The sequence below is a fragment of the Oncorhynchus mykiss genome, chromosome 25, assembly GCF_013265735.2.
Source record: "Oncorhynchus mykiss isolate Arlee chromosome 25, USDA_OmykA_1.1, whole genome shotgun sequence".
Taxonomy (NCBI): Eukaryota; Metazoa; Chordata; class Actinopteri; order Salmoniformes; family Salmonidae; genus Oncorhynchus; species Oncorhynchus mykiss.
The window spans coordinates 22,589,279-22,609,882 of NC_048589.1; the positions used below are offsets into that span (position 1 = coordinate 22,589,279).

Consider the following 20,604-nt stretch of genomic DNA (forward strand, 5'->3'; position numbering starts at 1 on the left):
AGACCAGAGATGTTTTGATGGAGGGTTCATGCATGTGTCCTCAGTGTTTTTGTTTTGCTTAATGGACTTAACGGAGGAGAGTTGGAGTGGGGAGGAGGGAAAACGGGGCTTAAATTAAACCTCTGTTGGCAGCCGCAGCTTGCCCCATAATTTTTTAGAGCTGTCAGTTTTATTTTTTCATGTTTTTTCTTCTGTTGTTGGAGATCGGGACGTGAGGTACCACCAATTCTTATTCCATGTCCCTACTCAAATAAAATAAAAATGTATTTGTCACATACACATGGTTAGCAGATTAATGCGAGTGAAGCGAAATGCTTGTGCTTCTAGTTCCGACAATGCAGTAATAACCAACGAGTAATATAACCTAAGAATTCACAACTACCTTATACACACAAGTGTAAAGGGACGGAAAAATATGTACATAAAGATATTTGAATGAGTGATGGTACAGAACGGCATAGGCAAGATGCAGTAGATGGTATCGAGTACAGTATATACATATGAGATGAGTAATGTAGGGTATGTTAACATTATATTAAGTGGCATTGTATAAAGTGGCTAGTGATACATTTTTTACATAAATTTTTCCAATATTAAAGTGGCTGGAGTTGTCAGTATGTTGGCAGCAGCCACTCAATGTTAGTGGTGGCTGTTTAACAGTGTGATGGCCTTGAGATAGAAGCTGTTTTTCAGTTCTCGGTCCCAGCTTTGATGCACCTCGCCTTCTGGATGATAGCAGGGTGAACAGACAGTGGCTTGGGTGGTTGTTGTCCTTGATGATCTTTATGGCCTTCCTGTGACATCGGGTGGTGTAGGTGTCCTGGAGGGCAGGTAGTTTGCCCCCGGTGATGCGTTGTGCAGACCTCACTACCCTCTGGAGAGCCTTTTGGTTGTGGGCGGAGCAGTTGCCGTACCAGGCGGTGATACAGCCCGACAGGATGCTCTCGATTGTGCATCTGTAAAAGTTTGAGTGCTTTTGGTGACAAGCCGAATTTCTTCAGCCTCCTGAGGTTGAAGAGGCGTTGCTGCGCCTTCTTCACCACGCTATCTGTGTGGGTGGACCAATTCAGTTGGTCCGTGATGTGTACACGGAGGAACTTAACTTACGACCCTCTCCACTACTGTCCCGTCGATGTGGATAGGGGGGTGCTCCCTCTGCTGTTTCCTGAAGTCCAAGATCATCTCCTTTGTTTTGTTGACGTTGAGTGTGAGGTTATTTTCCTGACACCATACTCCGAGGGCCTTCACCTCCTCCCTGTAGGCCGTTTCGTCGTTGTTGGTAATCAAGCCTACCACTGTAGTGTCGTCTGCAAACTTGATGATTGAGTTGGAGGTGTGCATGGCCACGCAGTGGTGGGTGAACAGTGAGAACAGGAGAGGGCTCAGAACGCACCCTTCTGGGGCCCCAGTGTTGAGGATCAGTAGGGTGGAGATGTTGTTACCTACACTCACCACCTGGGGGCGGACCATCAGGAAGTCCAGTACCCAGTTGCACAGGGCGGGGTCGAGACCCAGGGTCTCGAGCTTGACGAGTTTGATGACGAGTTTGGATGGTACTATGGTGTGAAATGCTGAGCTGTAGTCGATGAACAGCATTCTCACATAGGTATTCCTCTTGTCCAGATGGGTTAGGGCAGTGTGGTTGCGATTGCATCGTCTGTGGACCTATTGGGGCGGTAAGCAAATTGGAGTGGGTCTAAGGTGTCAGGTAGGGTGGAGGTGATATAGTCCTTGACTAGTCTCTCAAAGCACTTCATGATGACGGAAGTGAGTGCTACGGGGGCGGTAGTCGTTTAGCTCAGTTACCTTAGCTTTCTTGGGAACTGGAACAATGGTGGCCCTCTTGAAGCATGTGGGAACAGCAAGTCTTGTTTTCAGATTAGCCTTGTTAAAATCCCCAGCTACAATGAATGCAGCCTTAGGATATGTGGTTTACAGTTTACATAGAGTCAAATAAAGTTAGTTCAGGGCCCTCGATGTGTCTGCTTGAGGGGGGCGGGGGGGGAATATATGCGGCTGTGACTATAATCAAAGAGAATTCTCTTGGTAGATAATGCGGTCGACATTTGATTGTGAGGAATTCTAAGTCAGGTAAACAGAAGGACTTGATGTATGTTGTTATGAGCACACCCGTTTGTGTGTGTGTGTGTGCATGCATATTTTAAATACATATTTTCAAAAGTCTAAGAATTCCAGTTCAATGTATTCCTATTCTGAGAACTGAGTAACGATACAGAGTAAACCCACAGGGACCCAGTATAATGGCCTGTAGTCCTCCCAGGAGGAAGAGACAGGTCCTGGCCAGACAGATGAATGGTCAGACAGTCCAGGTTTCCTTAGGTAGTCCTGGTGTAACAGAGTGTGTGGTAGTAGCCAGGATGATCAGTGGTTGGCTTTGAGAGCGTGGACAGGAGGGAGAGCAGAACCTCTGCTTGAGTGCCACACTTCCTGGTCATTCCTGCAACAGATGAGGAGCAGTCACTATAGGCTCACTGCAGTGGCTTGGTTACAGTGCCAGATCTACTACATCTGGCACTGTAGTAGATCTAAGTCCTGTAAGACATCTGCTTACTGTTCACCTTTACAACCTATTCAAAGCCAGCACTGAGAAGAAGTCTTGTAATACTTTCTGATATTATACTTTCTCCTAGTGGCGGTGTGAGTTTTCATTATTCTAACATTATGGTTGTGGAATGTCACGCAGACATAAGAACAGTCTGATTCTACTTGTAAATACTATAATAGATCTCTACATAATGTAATTTGACTGTCACCACAGCTTGTGTTTTCGTAACCACTGTGTCATCCTGCTGCCTCTAACCCCTCCTCCTTTTTTATTTTTTTTATTTTATTTAACCAGGCAAGTCAGTTAAGAACAAATTCTTATTTTCAATGACGGCCTGGGAACAGTGGGTGCTTGTTCGGGGGCAGAACGACAGATTTGTACCTTGTCAGCTCGGGGGTTTGAACTCGCAACCTTCCGGTTACTAGTCCAACGCTCTAACCACTAGGCTACCCTGCCGCCCCCTTGCTTCTCTGCATCCCCCAGACCATCTTCAACCCCAATCGATTTACATGGTATATCACTAACCATGCTTTTCACGTCAAACTAAGAACATTCCTCACTCTGAGGACTCTTTTAAGTCCACAGATGTCCCCTCATTCACACCACTCCAGTCATATTAGGGCATTTCCATGTAAAAAGACCCATGCGCACCAACATGTGAAGTTCATAGCATTATATCAAATTGGGTGTCAAATGAAAGCTAAGAGTCTTTTTTTTTAGACTTCCACATTTTGTTGTGTTATAAAGTGGGATTAACATGGATGTAACTGTCATTTTCTGTCAACGATCTACACAAAATACTCTAATGTCAAAGTGGAAGAAAATGTTAACATTGCTTTTAAATGAATGAAAACTAAAACACTATATCTTGATTAGATAAGTATTCAACCCCCTGAGTCAATACATGTTAGAATCTCCTTTGGCAGTTACTACAGCTGGGAGTCTTTTTTGGGTAAGTCTCTAAGAGCTTTACACACCTGGATTGTACAATATTTGCCCATAATTATTTTTAAAAATTCTTTAAGTTGGTTGTTGATCATTGGAAGACAGCCATTTCAGGTCTTGCCATAGATTTTCAAGGCGATAACTGTAATTAAGCCACTCAGGAATATTCAATGATAGTCTTGGTAAGCAACTCCACTGTATATGTGGCCTTTTGTTTTAGGTTATTGTCCTGCTGAAAGGTGTATTAATTTCCCAGTGTCTGGTGGAAAGCAGACTGAACCAGGTTTCCCTCTAGTATTTTGCCTGAGCTTAGCTCTATTCTGTTTATTTTTATCCCCCAAAAAACTCCCTTCTCCTTACATCATGTTATGAATATGCTTGTCATCAGTATCATGCTGCCACCACCATACTTGAAAAGAGTGGTACTCAGCAGTGGCGTCATTTCACCTAAACCTAGGGTAATACAATTTGAAGAACAGCAAAAATAAGCTAAATTTACTCCAGCCATTATCAACTTGGCTACTGTAGCTTCAGTCACCTCAGTTGATAGGTGACTTAAAATTCTACAAACACATGCCATACAGCAATTAGCTGGTAGACACTAGCTCAGCACCGGGATTAAAAACTGTAGTTTAGTTTCATGTCATGTCAAACAGCCGACGTTACCTAACTTCCACCTCTGCCCAGTGCAGTTGCGTCAGCGGTGGCATAATGGAATTTCTCGGTGCTCGCAAGGTCTGAGAATTCTCATGCTATTTTACACATTTTGCTATGAGTCTGAGAGAAAATGTTGCTGTTTTAGAGCTCAGGGATTCTTGAAAGATGGGACAATCTCAACTTTTTTCAACAAATATTTGTCTTAATATTAACAACATTTGAAATATACATTTTGATAGACCAAAGTATCAGCTATCACACCATGTGAAGGAACAACCTTATTTTTCATAAAATGCAACTAACTGGTGTTATGTCAACTCCATCAGACACCATAAAGGCATTACATTTGTACAATTATTGTCCAACAAGTGTTTAAAGGCCTTGATTGTTTAATTCTAACATTATACTATTCAAATATGTAATCCAAATCTCCAAACGTATTTTTGTTTCATTTTATAGCACTATTAAATGGCCCAGGGCTAATTCTGTTAATATTTTGGCATGTTTTTTTTACATTTAGGACATTAAACAACATTTATAAAGCAAACATGATCCCTTGGGTCTAGCACAGCAAATACTTCAATTGTTTAAGCATATGTTGCAGAACAGTGATTGTTTAAGCATATGTTGCAGAACAGTGATTGTTTAAGCATATGTTGCAGAACAGTGATTGTTTAAGCATATGTTGCAGAACAGTGATTGTTTAAGCATATGTTGCAGAACAGTGATTGTTTAAGCATATGTTGCAGAACAGTGATTGCGGATTTTTGTTGTTGTTGTTAGGCATCAGACATGGAGTTGACAAGTCACTGACAGGGGTTGACAACATACTCAAAACAGACATATTTTTGCCTCCAAATGAAAGTTTAATACAAACATTTGTAAAATATGGAAAATTATTAATTTGAAAATCCCCAATAAAAACAACAATTCTGTCATCTTTCAGCAATCTGAAGGAGTTGAAGACAAAAAAATACAAATATTCAGTTTCTTTATGACTCTAAAACCTCATTAAATGTAACATATTTGAACCTAAATTAATTTTCTATTTTAATCTATCAGCCTGCATGCCATCTGGTGCCTTTGCCCCTACTCCAGATTACCGATCCCTGCCTGCCTTGACCTGTCGTTTGCATGCCCTGTTGTTGTAATAAACATTATTACTTCAACACAGTCTGCACTTGGGTCTTACCTGAAACGTGATAGTACGAACTGGCCATTACTGACCCAGCAGACTTGGACCAGCTCCGCAACGCCATCTCATCCCATGGAGCCCTCATTGGTAGACACGAGGAGTTGTTTCGTGGTCTGATGGAAAGGTTCCTGGTTGTGGCCGAACGTCATGACCTAGCATTGGACGCTTTGCGGGAGCAATTCCATGGGTTGTTTACCAGGCAGCCTACCACGACGGCAACCTCCCAGCCCCTCAGTAACCCGGCTGGTTGCAGCGCCGTCACACCGGTTTCCCGGAAACCCGCTTATCTCCCAGTGCTGGAGATCGGAGATTTCAGAACCTGCCGGGCCTTTCTCTCCCAGTGCTCCCTCGTTTTCGAGCTGCAGCTTTCTACGTTCCACTCGGACCGCTCAAAGATAGTGTACATTATTATGTCCGGGAGGGCACTCGCACTATCCGGCAGGGCACTCGCCTGGGTCACAGCGGTGTGGGAGCAATAATCCGCCGTCTGCCTCAGTCTGGAGGTATTCGTGACGAAGGTGAGAAAGGTGTTCGAGGCTCCGGTGTCCGGGAGAGAGGCTGCCCACCAGAAGTTACTCCAGCTTCGGCAGGACTCCCTGAGTGTGGCAGACATGTGGTGGATATCCGCACGCTAGCAACGTAGGGTGCCTGGAACCCGGAAGCGCTGTTCCTGCACGGATTATCGGAGGAAGTAAAGGAAGAGCTTGCAGCCCGGGAACTACTAACGGATCTCGACTCACTCATCGCTTTAACCATTAGGATCGATCAGCGGCTACGGGAACGTAGGAGAGGTCTGATTGCGGTCCCAAACGCTCCCTCAAGGATCCCACCTTGCATCTAATGAACTCCGGAATTCCCCGGCATCTTTGTCCCCGAGAGTTCCTCCAAGAGCCTCCGAAGCCTGACGATTTGCCTCTTCCCTAGCTGATACAGCTCGGCAGGGCTAGGCTGTCTCCAGGCAAACACATATGCAGACTTAACACTCAAAATTGTCTGTATTGCGATACTACTGTCATTATGTGTTTACCTGTCCCTTCAAGAGACCTAACTTATTGGTAGGACACCGAAGGATAATTTTGCTTCTCCTTCTACTCGCCCCCCTCTCCATGCCACCCTGCTGTGGGGCGACCAGTCCAAGTCTCTCCAGATACTCATTGACTCGGGGGCCGATATGAGTCTTATGGACGTTACCCTAGCATCCGAGCTGGGCATCCCCACTCAACCCCTCTCCATTCCCATGAATGTTAGAGCACTGGACGGGCGCTCTATAGGCCAGGTCACCCACCATACCACCCCCATCAACCTATGAGTGTCGGGGAACCACAGCGAGACCATCCAATTCCCGCTAATTGAGTCCTGTGGTATTGGGATTCTCTTGGCTCCAGCGACACAATCCCTTGATTGACTGGTCTACTGGTGCCATCGTGGGCTAGATCCCATTCTGCCATGCCCATTGCCTGAAATCAGCGCTGCCTGCCGAGGGACGTCTTCCTGGGGGATTGGAAATTGCCCTGAACCTCTTCGCCATTCCCAAGGAGTACCAGGACCTCCGGGAGGGGTTCAGTAAGGCCCGGGCCACTTCACCTCCAAAACACCGACCGGTACCCAAGGAGGTTAAGCCGGTTGAGCTGACACACCGCTATAGTCTGGCACCTACACCCCCGGAAGCCGAGACCTTTCCCCCCTGCTCCAAAATCAATAGCCCATCTGCTGTTTGTCCTCTGTTACCCCGTACCCTCCGTATACGTCCTACTTTTCATGTCTATATCTAAACCCATGTCTCACAGCCCTTTGTCTCCTGTTTCCAGGCCCACCCCTCTCCCCCGTCTCATGGACGGCCAAACAGCGTACAGGGTGAGACGTCTCGGGGCAGATTCCAGTACCTGGTTAACTGGGAGGGTTATGGCCCGGAGGAGAGGTGCTATGTCTCCGCTAGGGACATCCTGGACCCAGGCTTCATCTCGGAATTCCAATGCTGACACCGCGCTCAACCAGGTATGTGTCCAGGTAGGATGCCAGGTGGCGTCCCTAGAGGGGGTGGGGGGTAAATGTCACGCCCTGATCTGTTTCACCTGTTATTGTGCTTGTGTCCACCCCCATCCAGGTGTCGCCCGTCTTTCCCACTTATCCCCTGGGTATTTATACCTGTGTTTTCTGTCTGTCTGTGCCAGTTCGTCTTGTTTGTTAAGTCAACCAGCATTTTGTTTCTCAGCTCCTGCTTTTCGAAAGTCTCTCTCTTCTCACCCTCCTGGTTTTGACCATTGCCTGTCCTGACTCTGAGCCCACCTACCTGACCACTCTGCCTGCCTGCCGTCTGGTGCCTTTGCCCCCTACTCCGGATTACCAACCCCTGCCTGCCTTGACCTGTCGTTTGCCTGTGCTGTTATTGGAATAAACATTGTTACTTCAACACTTCAACACAGAATTTCCTGGATTTCTGCATAAATTTGACATGATCTTCATCTAAGTCACAACAATAGACAAACTCAGTGTGCTTAAACTAATAATACACAAATTATTGTATTTTTATTGTCTATATTGACTACAACATTTAAACATTCACAGTGTAGGTTGAAAAAAATATGTGAACCCCTAGGCTAATGACTTCTCCAAAAGCTAATTGGAGTCAGGAGTCAACTAACCTGGAGTCGAATCAATGAGACGAGATTGGAGATTTTGGTTAGAGCTGCTCTACCCAATAAAAAACATTCACAAAATTTGAGTTTGCTATTCACAAGAAGCATTGCCGAATGTGAACCATGCCTCGAATGAACTGCAAAAATCACTGAAGCTGGAGATTTCCATCTCCCTCACTAGCTTAAAGAACCAGCTGTCAGAGCAGCTCACAGATCACTGCACCTGTTCATAGCCCATCTGTATACAGCCCATCTATCTACCTCATCCCCATACTGTATTTATTTATTTTGCTCCTTTTGCACCACAGTATCTCTACTTCCATATTTTGCACATCAACCATTCCAGTGTTTAATTGCTATATTGTAATTACTTCGCCACCATGGCCTATTTATTTCCTTAATTTACCTAATTTGCACTAACTGTATATAGACTTTGTTTTCTTTTTTTCTACTGTATTATTGACTGTATGTTTTGTTCATTCCATGTGTAACTCTGTTGTTGTATGTGTCGAACTGTTATGCTTTATCTTGGCCAGGTCGCAGTTGCAAATGAGAACTTGTTCTCAACTAGCTTACCTGGTTAAATAAAGGTGAAAAAAACAAACAAGAGATCTCATAAAACGTAAGATTAAGAATTGTTGGAAAGGGTTACAAAAGTATCTCTAAAAGAAAGTCCACGGTAAGAGAAATTGTCTATAAATTGAGAAATTTCAGCACTGTTGCTACTCTACCTAGGAGTGGCCATCCTGCAAAGATGACTGCAAGAGCACAGCGCAGAATGCTCAATGAGGTTAAGAAGAATCCTAGAGTGTTAGCTAAAGACTTACTGAAATCTCTGGAAGATGCTAACATCTCTGTTGAAGAGTCTACAATACGTAAAACACTAAAGAAGAATGGTGTTCATGGGAGGACACCATGGAAGAAGCCACTGCTGTCCCCAAAAAATATTTTCAGGTCTCTCCAGAAATGTTTGATTCGAGTCTTTGTCCTGTTGGAAGGTGAACCTTCGCCCCAGTCTGAGGTCCTGAGTGCTCTGGAGCAGGTTTTCATTAAGGATCTCTCTATACTTTGCTTCGTTCATCTTTCCCTTGATCCTGACCAGTCTCCCAGTCCCTGTCGCTGAAAAACTTCCCCACAGCATGATGCTGCCACCACCATGCTTCACCGTATGGATGGTGCCAGGTTTCCTCCAGACGTGATGATTGGCTTTCAGGCCAAAGAATTCAGTCTTTCATCTTTCATCAGACCAGAGAATCTTGTTTCTCATGGTCTGAGTCCTTTAGGAGCTCTGTGACCATCGGGTTCTTAGCCACCTCCCTGACCAAGGCCCTTCTCCCCGATTATTCAGTTTGGCCGTGCAGCCAGCTCTAGGAAGAGTCTTGGTGGTTCCAAACGTCTTCCATTTAAGAATAATGGAGGCCACTGTGTTCTTGGTGACCTTCAATGCTGCAGAAATGTTTTGGTACCCTTCCGCAGGTCTGTGCCCTGACACAATCCTGTCTTGGAGCTCTACGGACAATTCCTTCGACCTCATGGCTTAATTTCTAAAAACCTGTTTTCGCTTCGTCATTATGGGGTATTGTGTAGATTGATGAGGATTTTTTATTTATTTAATCAATTTTAGAATAAGGCTGTAACATAACAAAATGTGGAAAAAGTCAAGGGGTCTGCATACTTTTTGAATGTACTGAACCCTGCCAGTTCGCTCTTTGCCACTCACGTGGTCCTAAAGCCAGCCACTAATCCCGCTAAACTGCAATTGCCTTATTAAATTGGGATTGGAATGATTTTAGTAGCCTATTTTAAATTGTTGGTGTTGAGCTAGTGTATGGCAACTGCCATACTCTGACATACCCAATTTACACTCCTGGTACTCAGTGATGTGTTGTTGTTTTGAATTTGCCACAAGCAACGCTTTTTTAGGCTATTCAGGACAAAAGTACATTTCTTTGCCACATTTTTTGCATTATTTTAGTGCCTTATGGATGTATGTTTTCTAATATTTTCATTCTGTACATGCTCCTTCTTGTCACTGTCATTTAGCTTAGTTTTGTGGAGTAATCCATCCTCAGTTTTTTTAAATTGTCATTCTGTTACCAAAAACCCACATTTAAGTAGGATAATGAAAGTTCACAGAAGTAACAATTAAAAGTAGACCTACAAATGAGTTAGTGTTTTTCTTGATAACAAATTTGTTTATTAATTATTAAAGCTACAATATGTAACTTTTTGCAAGACCTGACCGAATTCACATAGAAATGGTCAGTTATAGATCTTTCATTCTCATTAAAGGCAAGTCTAAGAAGTCTGTTCTATGTGCGCTATTTCTATGCTTCGTGTTCTTAAGTTTTGTTTTTGCTTCTTTTGGTTTTGTACACCAGCTTCAAACAGCTGAAAATTGGGTCGCGTCCATATATGCAGAACAAAATACTAAATGACTGGGTCGCGTCTCTGCCAACTGAACCGATAGAACGATTGACCAGCCGGCTTGGGTAGCAACCCTAGATTTGTGTCATGACTACATCTTGTGGAAGGATGAAATAGTATGAATAAATTCATCAAAATAAAGTTAATGAAAATATGTCAATCATTATTTGAATATGTTGGTAACCCCTTGTATAAAAGTGATAATGCCCTAGAAGCTGGTGTTTGGAGGGTATATCCTCCAAACACCTGAGTACAGTTTAATTAACTGTATGTACTGTACTGAACATATCTACTTGACTGTACTCTACTGTTCTGTACAGTACTGAACTCTACTTGTGAAACATTTGGTTAAAATAGACGTCTATGATTGGTTCAGATTTAGTCCGGTATCGACCAATCAAATTTGGTCACACGCACATTACTATACTCGTGATGACTTTTTGAGGACCATCAATTAATTCCCATTCAAAATCCTATGTTCCTTAACCCCTAACCCGTAAGCCTGAAATAGCCGTTTTACAAGTGAGGATTGGCAAAATGTCCTCACTTCTCTGAAATGTAGTTGGTTTACTATTCTTGTGAGAGCTTCTGGTACTCACAAGTATAGTAAAACGTGTATACACTCTCTCTCTCTCTCTCTCTGGGTTGAAGAGTTAACACTCAGTTAAATGTATGTAAAGCTGGCAGCAGGCTCCCGCAGTGTAATTGACGGAAGATTCAGGGCCACAGACCTTTTCAAAACAGCCTCTTTGTCAAGTGAGTGACATACACTGATCACAAAAGCATACGTGAAAGGTTAAGCTGAAAGAAGCTAACATTACTTTTTCACATTGCAACAGGCAGTTTCTTGTAAAGATCTTGAAAACACACCATTGTATTGTCTTTGTGGCTGACAGGCTGTGTGTCTAACCCTTATTATAATGACAAGAATGGAGCAGTGCCTTCTCTTGACTGGATGTCGGGTCTGCTCGATAAAGTGCCCTCCAGTTCCACTTCCCCTAGTTGTCCTCTCAAGTGCTTTATCAATCCCTGCAACAGAAAGACAACGCTGAGTTCATCGCTCAACACCAACCAAATGTCAACAGAATGCATTTGTGAAGCCTTGGCAGTAGAATTGGGTTCCATGCTGATCACTTTTCTCTTTCTCACTACAGTCATAGTTGACACAATAGCAGAAAAATAATGTTGAATAGACTGATTCAAGCAATGCTGTCACCATAGAAAAATAGGACCAGATTAGAGGTAAAAAATAATTCCACATAACTGCACAGAAACATTAGAAGAGGAGAGCACAATGAGCTGTTTACTACATTTAGAGCAGAATGGTAGTCTCCAACAGCCCTTAGCTGACTTGTACAGAGAGGGCTGGGTAGGTGGGGAAGTTTGTCTGGAAAGGGGGCCACAATAGTGAGCAGCACAGTATGGGGCTTTGAGTAGGCTCTGTTTTTGGGAAGTGGGGGGTGCATTTGCCTTTCCCCCGATCCCCTTAGCACTTCGCTGAGCCCTTAACGCGGCCCTGACGCCTCACTGGCAGAAGCCACGCTGCCCCACATCTGGAGCCAATTACCCAGGAGGGGCTTTGACATAGCCCCCCACCCTCCCACACTGGATGGCCCAGTCTCTCACACACATTCCTCTGCTTTTCACAACATTCTCTCACTCGCTCTCATTTTTCCCTTCATTCCCTTCCTCTAAGTCTCTGTCTCCCAGTCTATATTTCTATATCCTGTCTTCTCTCACCCCCTAACTTATCTTTTTACATCTACTATGGTACTATTCACACACAATCTGCGTGTCTCTCTATATTAAACTTGAAATAGGAAAAACAGAACTCACTCTGTCCCTACTCCAAAAAGGGTGAAAGTAGTGGTAAAGTGAGCTAGTGAGGTCTCATGCACCCTGATTGGCACAAACTTTCTCTTTCTCGCTGTCTCTATCTCTCCATGCCTTTTTCCCTTGCCCTCAACCTGTACCAATTAAGGTGTCACGTTTCCCAGCGGCAGAGTGCTGGTATGAAATATGGACGTGTGAATAAAAGGGACACTTCGCACCAAATCAGCTTTTACGACTGTGATTTATGGCCTGCTGGTTCTCCCCTCATTTCATCTAAAGGACTGCTGTTTTTATTTTGCTGGGGGAGAGGTAAACTGAGGGGCTCAAAAGCTAGTGGAGGGCAAACATACATTGACTTAGTTCTGCAAAGAATAAATAGTACGTTCTCACAATAACAAATAAGTGGTTATTGTCATTCAACATTGACACGCCCCAAATTGCATTCAACCATCTTGGCTTATCATTTTGCAATTGTTTGGCATAATGCCACTGGTAATGATGACACATATAACCTACATATAAGCTCTCTTTTGAAGGGTTCACTCTGGTTTATCATGTACCTTTTGATATCTCTGTTTATAGCCCTGTGAGGACAGTGACTAGGAAAGAAAGATACTGGTGGATTACACATAATCAGCTCATTTGGCCTAGTTCAGTATTCAGTGTGTAGGAGTCTCTAGTCGTACCCAACCTGAAGGGGACGAGAGGTCCAATGTGGCATTAGGTGAGGGGGATAGTGTTGGGGTACTGCCCCTGTGAGGGATGGAGGCAATTGGGTTGGGTCTGAGGGGGGTGATTGGGAGGGGGTTGATGTGGGAGGCATGGTGTTTATATACTAGCCACATGGGCCTTCCCTTACCGGGGTCACACACAGAGGGCTGGGGATGGAGCTCACCATACCTGGCCCATATTACCCATATTCCCTGTTGTCCCATTTGGCACCAATGCTATGGTTCATTAGCTGCAGCTATAGAGTGTACCTGGGCAGGGAGCCAGAGAATAGAGCTGTCCAGGGTTACAGGAGCATAAATCGTAATGTGGACGGTGAAGGGAATGTGGAAACACTACAGGTGGCAGTTACTTTAGTCGTACCAATGAATACCCTGGACTGTTACAACCTGGTTGAGGTAGCTGCTTCTGTGTTAATGTGTACAAGAACGTTAACATGCAATTTTAGAGTTTACACCAGAGGTGTGTCCTTGCAAAGAAATGTGTGATTATATGTATGAGAAAGTGTGGTCATGTGTGTTTGTGGAGTACACACCAGAACACGCGTTTGAGTTCAGATGTGTGTAAGTGTGTGATCATAACTCTTGATTTGGGCATGGCAACATCTGTAGGGAGGAGAGTATAAAAATTGATGAAAAACGGGAGAGAGTTGGAGAAATAGAGAGATGAGGACAGTTGGGAAAACAGAGAGACCAAACAAATCACCCTCCATGATCGTATAAACGCCAGCCAGTGAAACGACTGTTGTGGAGAAAAATGTCTGAGGTAGCCTAAGAAAAAAAGACCACTGTCAAGATGAGGAAGTAGGGCATGTAAAAGTAAAGATGCAAAAAAACAAAAGATTGATGATACGGTATGAAGGAGGAAGATGGCTATCAAATGAACTTTCTTGAGTTCAACAGCAGTCTCAGCCTGCCCTCTGCTGGACTGTATGGTGTAATGCTCCACAAAACTGGCAATGAAAACCAATGTACAGTATTCCTTGGGAGGAATGGTTACTCACAGACCATGGATGATGGATCAATTGAATGTGTTTTTACCGGTAATGAAAGTTGTCTCAGGAGGTTGTCTTAGACCACTTTGATGTATTACGGGCACATGTTTGTCATGTAATGACTCAATGTCTGGCTGAACACACTGACATACACATACATCTGTTGTATTCAGGTTAGTCATTCTGGGGTGATAATTGTGAAAAACATATGAAACCACACTACCCTATCTATCTGTCACTTTTATCTCATCACTGTCTTCTTTTTATAAGGGCAGGTAAAAGCCGTTGTTTATAAGACAGGCTCTATCCCTGAGATCTGTAAGAGCCGTGTTAAAATATTTGTTTTTTAAGACCATCTCTGTTCCCTGGGATGTGGCCCCTTTATTGGAAGCAGCTGGAAGAGAGAGATGTGGGGAGGCGACGTTTGGCAGAGAAGGCTGAGAGGTCAACTCTAACACTAATAACGGCCAGACTTTGATCGTGAGAGAGAGAAATATTTACTGACCTCAAAGATTGACAGTGTGGCACCGAATATGACCTTTTCTTTTGCCAAAAAGATTGGGGTCAAGGGAGTTTGGAAATGAGGGCAGAGAGAGTATGTGTCAGAGGAAGATATTCAGAGACAGAGAGGGGTTAAGACTGGAGGGGAGTTAGAACTAACCCATGAGTTAAGGTCATCATTAGCGCTTGCTGGTTACTTTCATAGGTCCTCTGAGGCACTCTTTCAGAAGAAAACTCTTGCCTTTAATTTCCTTCTTTTTGATTCTGGTGTTATTAGCATTCAGCATAAATCAACTCCACAGCGCCCATCCTTACAACTCAGATTAAAAGCCCACTTGTTTCTACCATGTCTTGCAGCTCATGGCCATGTGCCTTTAATTACATCTTCACAGCTGTGCCAGGTGATATTCTTCACACAAGAACTGTACAAGAGACCTCTGGAGGCTAAATAGCTGTAGTCACACTTTCTGTATATCACAAGGGGGTGCTATTTCCTTATTTATCTGCCGAGGACAGGAGAATCATTTCGATAGCATACCCCCATGCTCTGAGGCAACCCTAAGCGCTGCAAGTGCGCTACGGTAGTTATAGTCTTAATGCTACTTTTTCACATTATTATATCAATCCTTGATAATAACCGATGAGACTAATATTGACTAGACCTTTTACAGTTAGTTGTAGCATGCCGATTAGTCAGAACAAAATGTAAACACGTGCATTGAGAAAGAAGAAACTCTATAGAAAGCATTATCGTGCATGGTCCCTACTTCTGTTACTTCCTTTTTACGGAACTTGCCTTGTGCTTCCTTGAAGTAGACCTAGGTCGTTCTCAGAACGTGCGCGCTTTCTGTATAGCCTACATCAGCAGTGTTGTTTTGGGAGGCAAGATCACACGCGCTGGTCCAGGGCACCGCTCACGACCGAGGGTCAAGAGCACCGTCCGAACGAGTCACCTGCAAATGCCTATTGACGAGCAATGTCTTCGAATTGCTCTAGGATGCAACATTGGACTCAAATTCACAGTCAAATATATTGATTTATATTATTTTGAAATTAGGTCAGTATGTAGGAATGCTTTACATGACTATCGCAATAGCGTAGTTTTAATTTGAGTTTAAAGTCTTTTTTTATTTATTTATTACTTTGAACTTGTTACGTTTTTTTTCTTTCTGTAGAGGAACAATATGAAGTTCAACGGGTATCTGAAGCTTAGAATTGGTGAGGCGGTGGACCTCAAACCAACTACTTTTTCTCTTCGTCACTCTGTAATGTTCAACAAAACGGCTCCCACTCTAGACCCTTACCTTGTGATAAAGGTGGACGAGTACAAAATTGGACAAACGCATACAAAACAGAAAACCAACATGCCAACTTACAACGAAGAGTTTTGCCTCAATGTCAACGACGGCAAGCATATAGAGTTGGCTGTATTTCATGATGCACCCATAGGGTATGACGACTTTGTTGCCAACTGCATTATTCAATTTGAGGACTTGATCAAAACCTCGAACACAGAAGATACTTTTGAAGGATGGGTGAGTAGCTTTAAAGCGGCAATCATTAGTTAAAACAGTAATAAAGCCGAATCCCTTCCCTGTTCCTATAAAAAGCTGAGAGATGGGGCTGGAGAAATGTAACCACGAGCAAAACATTTTTTTTTACAACAAAACAAAACGCACTATTTTCACATTTGTTCGGGTGGTGCTGAAAATGATGAATACGAAGTTGAACGTTTTGGAAATGACACTTTAAGCCCTGGGCACTGTGAGGATGAATAGGGACTGATGTGGCTGTCATGACACAATTGTATCCTCTTGGCAATTCACTCAAATAGCCTTTATGATAAAGCAGAATGAATATAGCCAGACTGTCAGTAAAAAATACCCTGATCATATTTTCCTTTACCGCTCTGAAAAGTCCCATTGGAGAACTTTTGGGGAATTTGCATATACACATTCCATACTGTACTGTTGGGTGATAAACTAATGCCAAGGGCCAGACGCAAGGTAATAGGCACTTCTAAATACATCCCCATCAGTAGTGCTACTTGTAGACCTGAGATGCATAGTTTACACTCATTTTGCCATTCCCTTTCCAGTCCTTTCTTTACAGGGCAAGAGCCGATAGTGTCCTTTCCCCATATAGAGCCGCTAATTATAGGTGGCATCTTAGTGAATGTCTGTGTGTTTAGCTTACGCCTAGTCTCAAACCCAGACCCACATGAGCACATTATAGGAAGCAACACGTCTGTCTAGAGACTAGCTTACGCCTAGTCTCAAACCCAGACCCACATGAGTACATTATAGGAAGCAACACGTCTGTCTAGAGACTAGCTTACGCCTAGTCTCAAACCCAGACCCACATGAGTACATTATAGGAAGCAACACGTCTGTCTAGAGACTAGCTTTACGCCTAGTCTCAAACCCAGACCCACATGAGTACATTATAGGAAGCAACACGTCTGTCTAGAGACTAGCTTTACGCCTAGTCTCAAACCCAGACCCACATGAGTACATTATAGGAAGCAACACGTCTGTCTAGAGACTAGCTTACGCCTAGTCTCAAACCCAGACCCACATGAGTACATTATAGGAAGCAACACGTCTGTCTAGAGACTAGCTTGAGCCTGTCGGAAAGGCAGAAGCGACATCAGCAAAGGGCCATAACCACACATGCTGTTCTAATGTGTTAATTGTGCTCCCTGCTAGCAGTATGTCAAGCATGCCATTGTAAAGTGTGCTGGAAACCACAACCAGCAGAGACTTTGCATCTGGGGTCGGTGCCTTGCATGCACAAACAAGCTGAAGTGTGATAATACCCTATCTTACTGCATCTCATACCGCCACTCAAATACAGCCATTGATAGATGTTAAAGTGACAGTATCAAAAGAATGACCTGTTATGACTTTCTACATTTCTCTCTCTGGTTGATGTGCATTGCTTTAGGGGCTACATGGATACCTCTTTATACCATTGTAGGCTACTATTGGTTTGGGTTATGTTTGTCACTGGAACTGCCCTCTATAACATAGTTTCACTCGTCTGGTTTACTTTTGGTCCATTTTAATAATGTGTAACCTGAACCCGTGCGAACTGGGATCGTCAGTGGGCCTTGAGACCCACCGTCCTCCAGTGGCTGTCAGGGCTTCTTATTATCTCTTATGGTCACACAGTCCAATTTTTAAAATTGAACCTTTATTTAATTAGGCAAGTCAGTTAAGAACAAATTCTTATTTACAATGAAGGACAAACCCGGACAAATTGTGCACCACCCTATGGGACTTCCAATCACAGCCAGAAGGGATGCAGCCTTGATGTGAACCAGGGACTGCAGTGACACATCTTACACTGAGATAGAGTGCCTTAGACCCCTGCGGCACTCTGGAACAATGGGCTGACATACTCAACCTCCTCTGTCATGGTGCCAAAAAGCTATTAAGCAATACTTCACAATGTTGGCTATGAAGCCCAGAGTCAGATGAACTGGTGGATACCATTTTTATGTCTACGTGTGCAGTTTGAAGGAAGTTGCTAAATAGCGTTAGCGCAAACGCTGGTTAGCATGGGCTCTTAAAACTACCTCTAACTTCCTTCATACTGGATGCAAAGACATACAAATGGTATCCATGAGTTCATTCGACTCTGGGGAAGTATCCCTTTAACCTCTTGAAAAGTAGAATCTGAGTTTGTTTTTTTTGCAAAGCTTCCACCAGGGGCCAATCGCTGAAGACCAGAGTCAGTGCAGTGGGTGTGTCTGTGAGGTTTTATTGACCAAGATGTGGGCATAGCCTGCCCTCACACTTTAGGACATGCACTCTTGACAGCACTTATCTGATAGTTTCACAGTTCAGATCTATCTTTTTGCTTTGTTAGCTTTCTCAGATGAAGTGCTTGGGGCCCTATATGTATGACAAAGAGTAGAGACTAAAAAGTAGGGCACAGGCCTCCACACGCCAACACCACTGTTATTGCTGCTTTCCCAACGTCTGCTTGACGCTCCAAGTCCCTCTCAATCCCATCCCATCTCATCTCCCTTGTTTTATAACATCACTTTCTCTTTCTCACCTGTGTTCCTCTCTAACCAGCAGGGCAATTCCACGACAACAGAATGATGCTGAGACTCAGATTTCTCACTTTAAAATGTATGTCAAACAAAATAAAATGATTGCAAAGTTAAACAAACCATACAACTCTGTGCACAAGGTCTACTTTTTAACAATTTCCACTGAACATTTTACAAAATCACATTTACCTGGAAGAACAGCACAAACTGTCATTCTGTTCCAAAATTTGCATCTGCACTGTTTTTTTTAAGTAAATGTGTTTTTGGACAATGTTAAAAGTAGTCATTGTGCATAGAGTTGTACGGCAGGTAGCCTAGTGGTTAGAGCGTTGGGCCAGTAACCAAAAGGTTGCTGTGTCGAATCCCCGAGCTGACAAGGTAAAAACCTGTCATTCTGTCCCTGAACAAGGCAGTTAACCCACTGTTCCCCAGTAGCCTGTCATTGTAAATAACAAATTGTTCTTAACTGACTTGCCTAGTTCAATTTAAAACAATGCCCCTCAAAAAATGATTGCAAACGTTTAAAGTGTAACTTTGGAATTGCTCAGTACAGTGTTGCATATTAAACACAAACAGACTTTACAGAGTGTCTTAAATCTTAGGGGGGGGGCTATCGGGACACACACATACAATAACTTTACTTCTTATTGCACTGTTACACAGAACCTTGACCAGCACCATAACACTGTGTGCCTCCGCCCCCATGTCAAAGTACAGAGGAGCAGAGAGAGAGTCTATGTTGTGTGTCAGGACAAGCAGCAGTTTGAGGTGTTAACCTAAAAAATAGCAACTCAAAATAGAAGCATGCAGTCATATCTGTGTCTCATCAGCCTGTGGCTCAGCCTCATGTGCCACCCACCCACTCCTCTCACACCCCACTCACATCCTCAACACTGGGGGACAGTTTCCATTAAGACCCATAACTTACACCTGTGACAACTTCAAATAGTGGCCTGTGTTGAACCATTTATCAGGTTCATTGAAATTTTGTCTCTTCTAGAAAGGGTTGGGGACTGAATACACTAGACGCAGTTTAACTCTAAATGTCTGTCAGCAGCTTCCACTCCCTGAAAAAACCACTTCCTCCATTGCTGTGGCTCAGCCAGGCAAAGTTCCTGCTTTTTAAATTTAGTGTGGTCCTGTTTGCATCAGAGCTTGATTTAGTCTGAACACTTCTGTCTTTATCTGTCTCTGGAGTCCTGACTGCATCAGCTGCTTCACAGAGTACACAGACCCAGGGCTCTCAGAGAAAGAGAGAGAACGGGAGCTAACAGTAATGGGTGACAGTAGGCTAATAGTTTGTGTGTGCTCAGCTGAACACAAAGGAAACATGTGGAGGGTGATGTCTTGTCAAGGTCAATAGTTAAGGAATGAGAGAGGTGAAATTATCATAACATCTACATCTGATGTCATTTTCTGTCTGGGATTTCCGTTTCCAATGTTTCAGCCTCAGCATTAGATCATGTGTGATGTTAGTTCTGTATCACTGTAAGGAGGGAATATATCTATCTAACTGACCAAGTATATTGAATGGAGAGACCAGTTGGTAGAGATGACTAAATCAGGATAGAGATGACCCTGCAGTATCAGTCCAATCATGTCACTTTTGTTGTGGGTTGTCAAGGTTTTTCCATTGGGGCATCTGTCTGACATGAACCCTCTCTGTAGTTTGTGCTGTAAGCAAGGTTATCACTTTTTGTTGGATATTTGGGGTTGGGGTCAGGGTCAACGGGTTCCGGTGTCATAACCCCTCTAGGGGGGTCTGGGGTCATGTCCCCACGGGAGATGTTTTGTTTTAAAAAGGTCTGAAATGATTGTTTCTGGTGAATTTGGTCAATATACCCCAAAAACAACTGAAACACAAATATTTATTTAAACTGTGTTGTTACTCGTACCAGTTCAGAAAGTCACCACCACACCCCTTCTTTAACTACATTTAAATGTTAAAACCCATTATTCTATTTGTGTACCCTTCACCACGCTTGGCTAGTACATGGTCTTGAATAACTCATTTCTTATACCAAATTAACTTAAAATCTGACTCCAGAAACATCTTAC

At 43.5% G+C, this 20,604-nt stretch overlaps 1 protein-coding gene across 2 annotated transcripts in view; it reads left to right on the forward strand.

The window, feature by feature from the left end:
- Positions 1-15,009: 15,009 nt before the first annotated feature.
- Positions 15,010-20,604, forward strand: part of prkcha (protein kinase C, eta, a) — a 51,064-nt gene continuing 45,469 nt past the window's right edge. The window contains exon 1 of one of the 2 annotated variants that reach the window (XM_021584962.2): positions 15,010-16,018. In XM_021584962.2, the coding sequence (XP_021440637.2) occupies positions 15,668-16,018 (351 nt within the window). In that variant the 5' untranslated portion in view covers positions 15,010-15,667. The remainder of the gene's footprint in view (positions 16,019-20,604) is intronic. The other variant, XM_021584964.2, reaches the window with a different exon arrangement.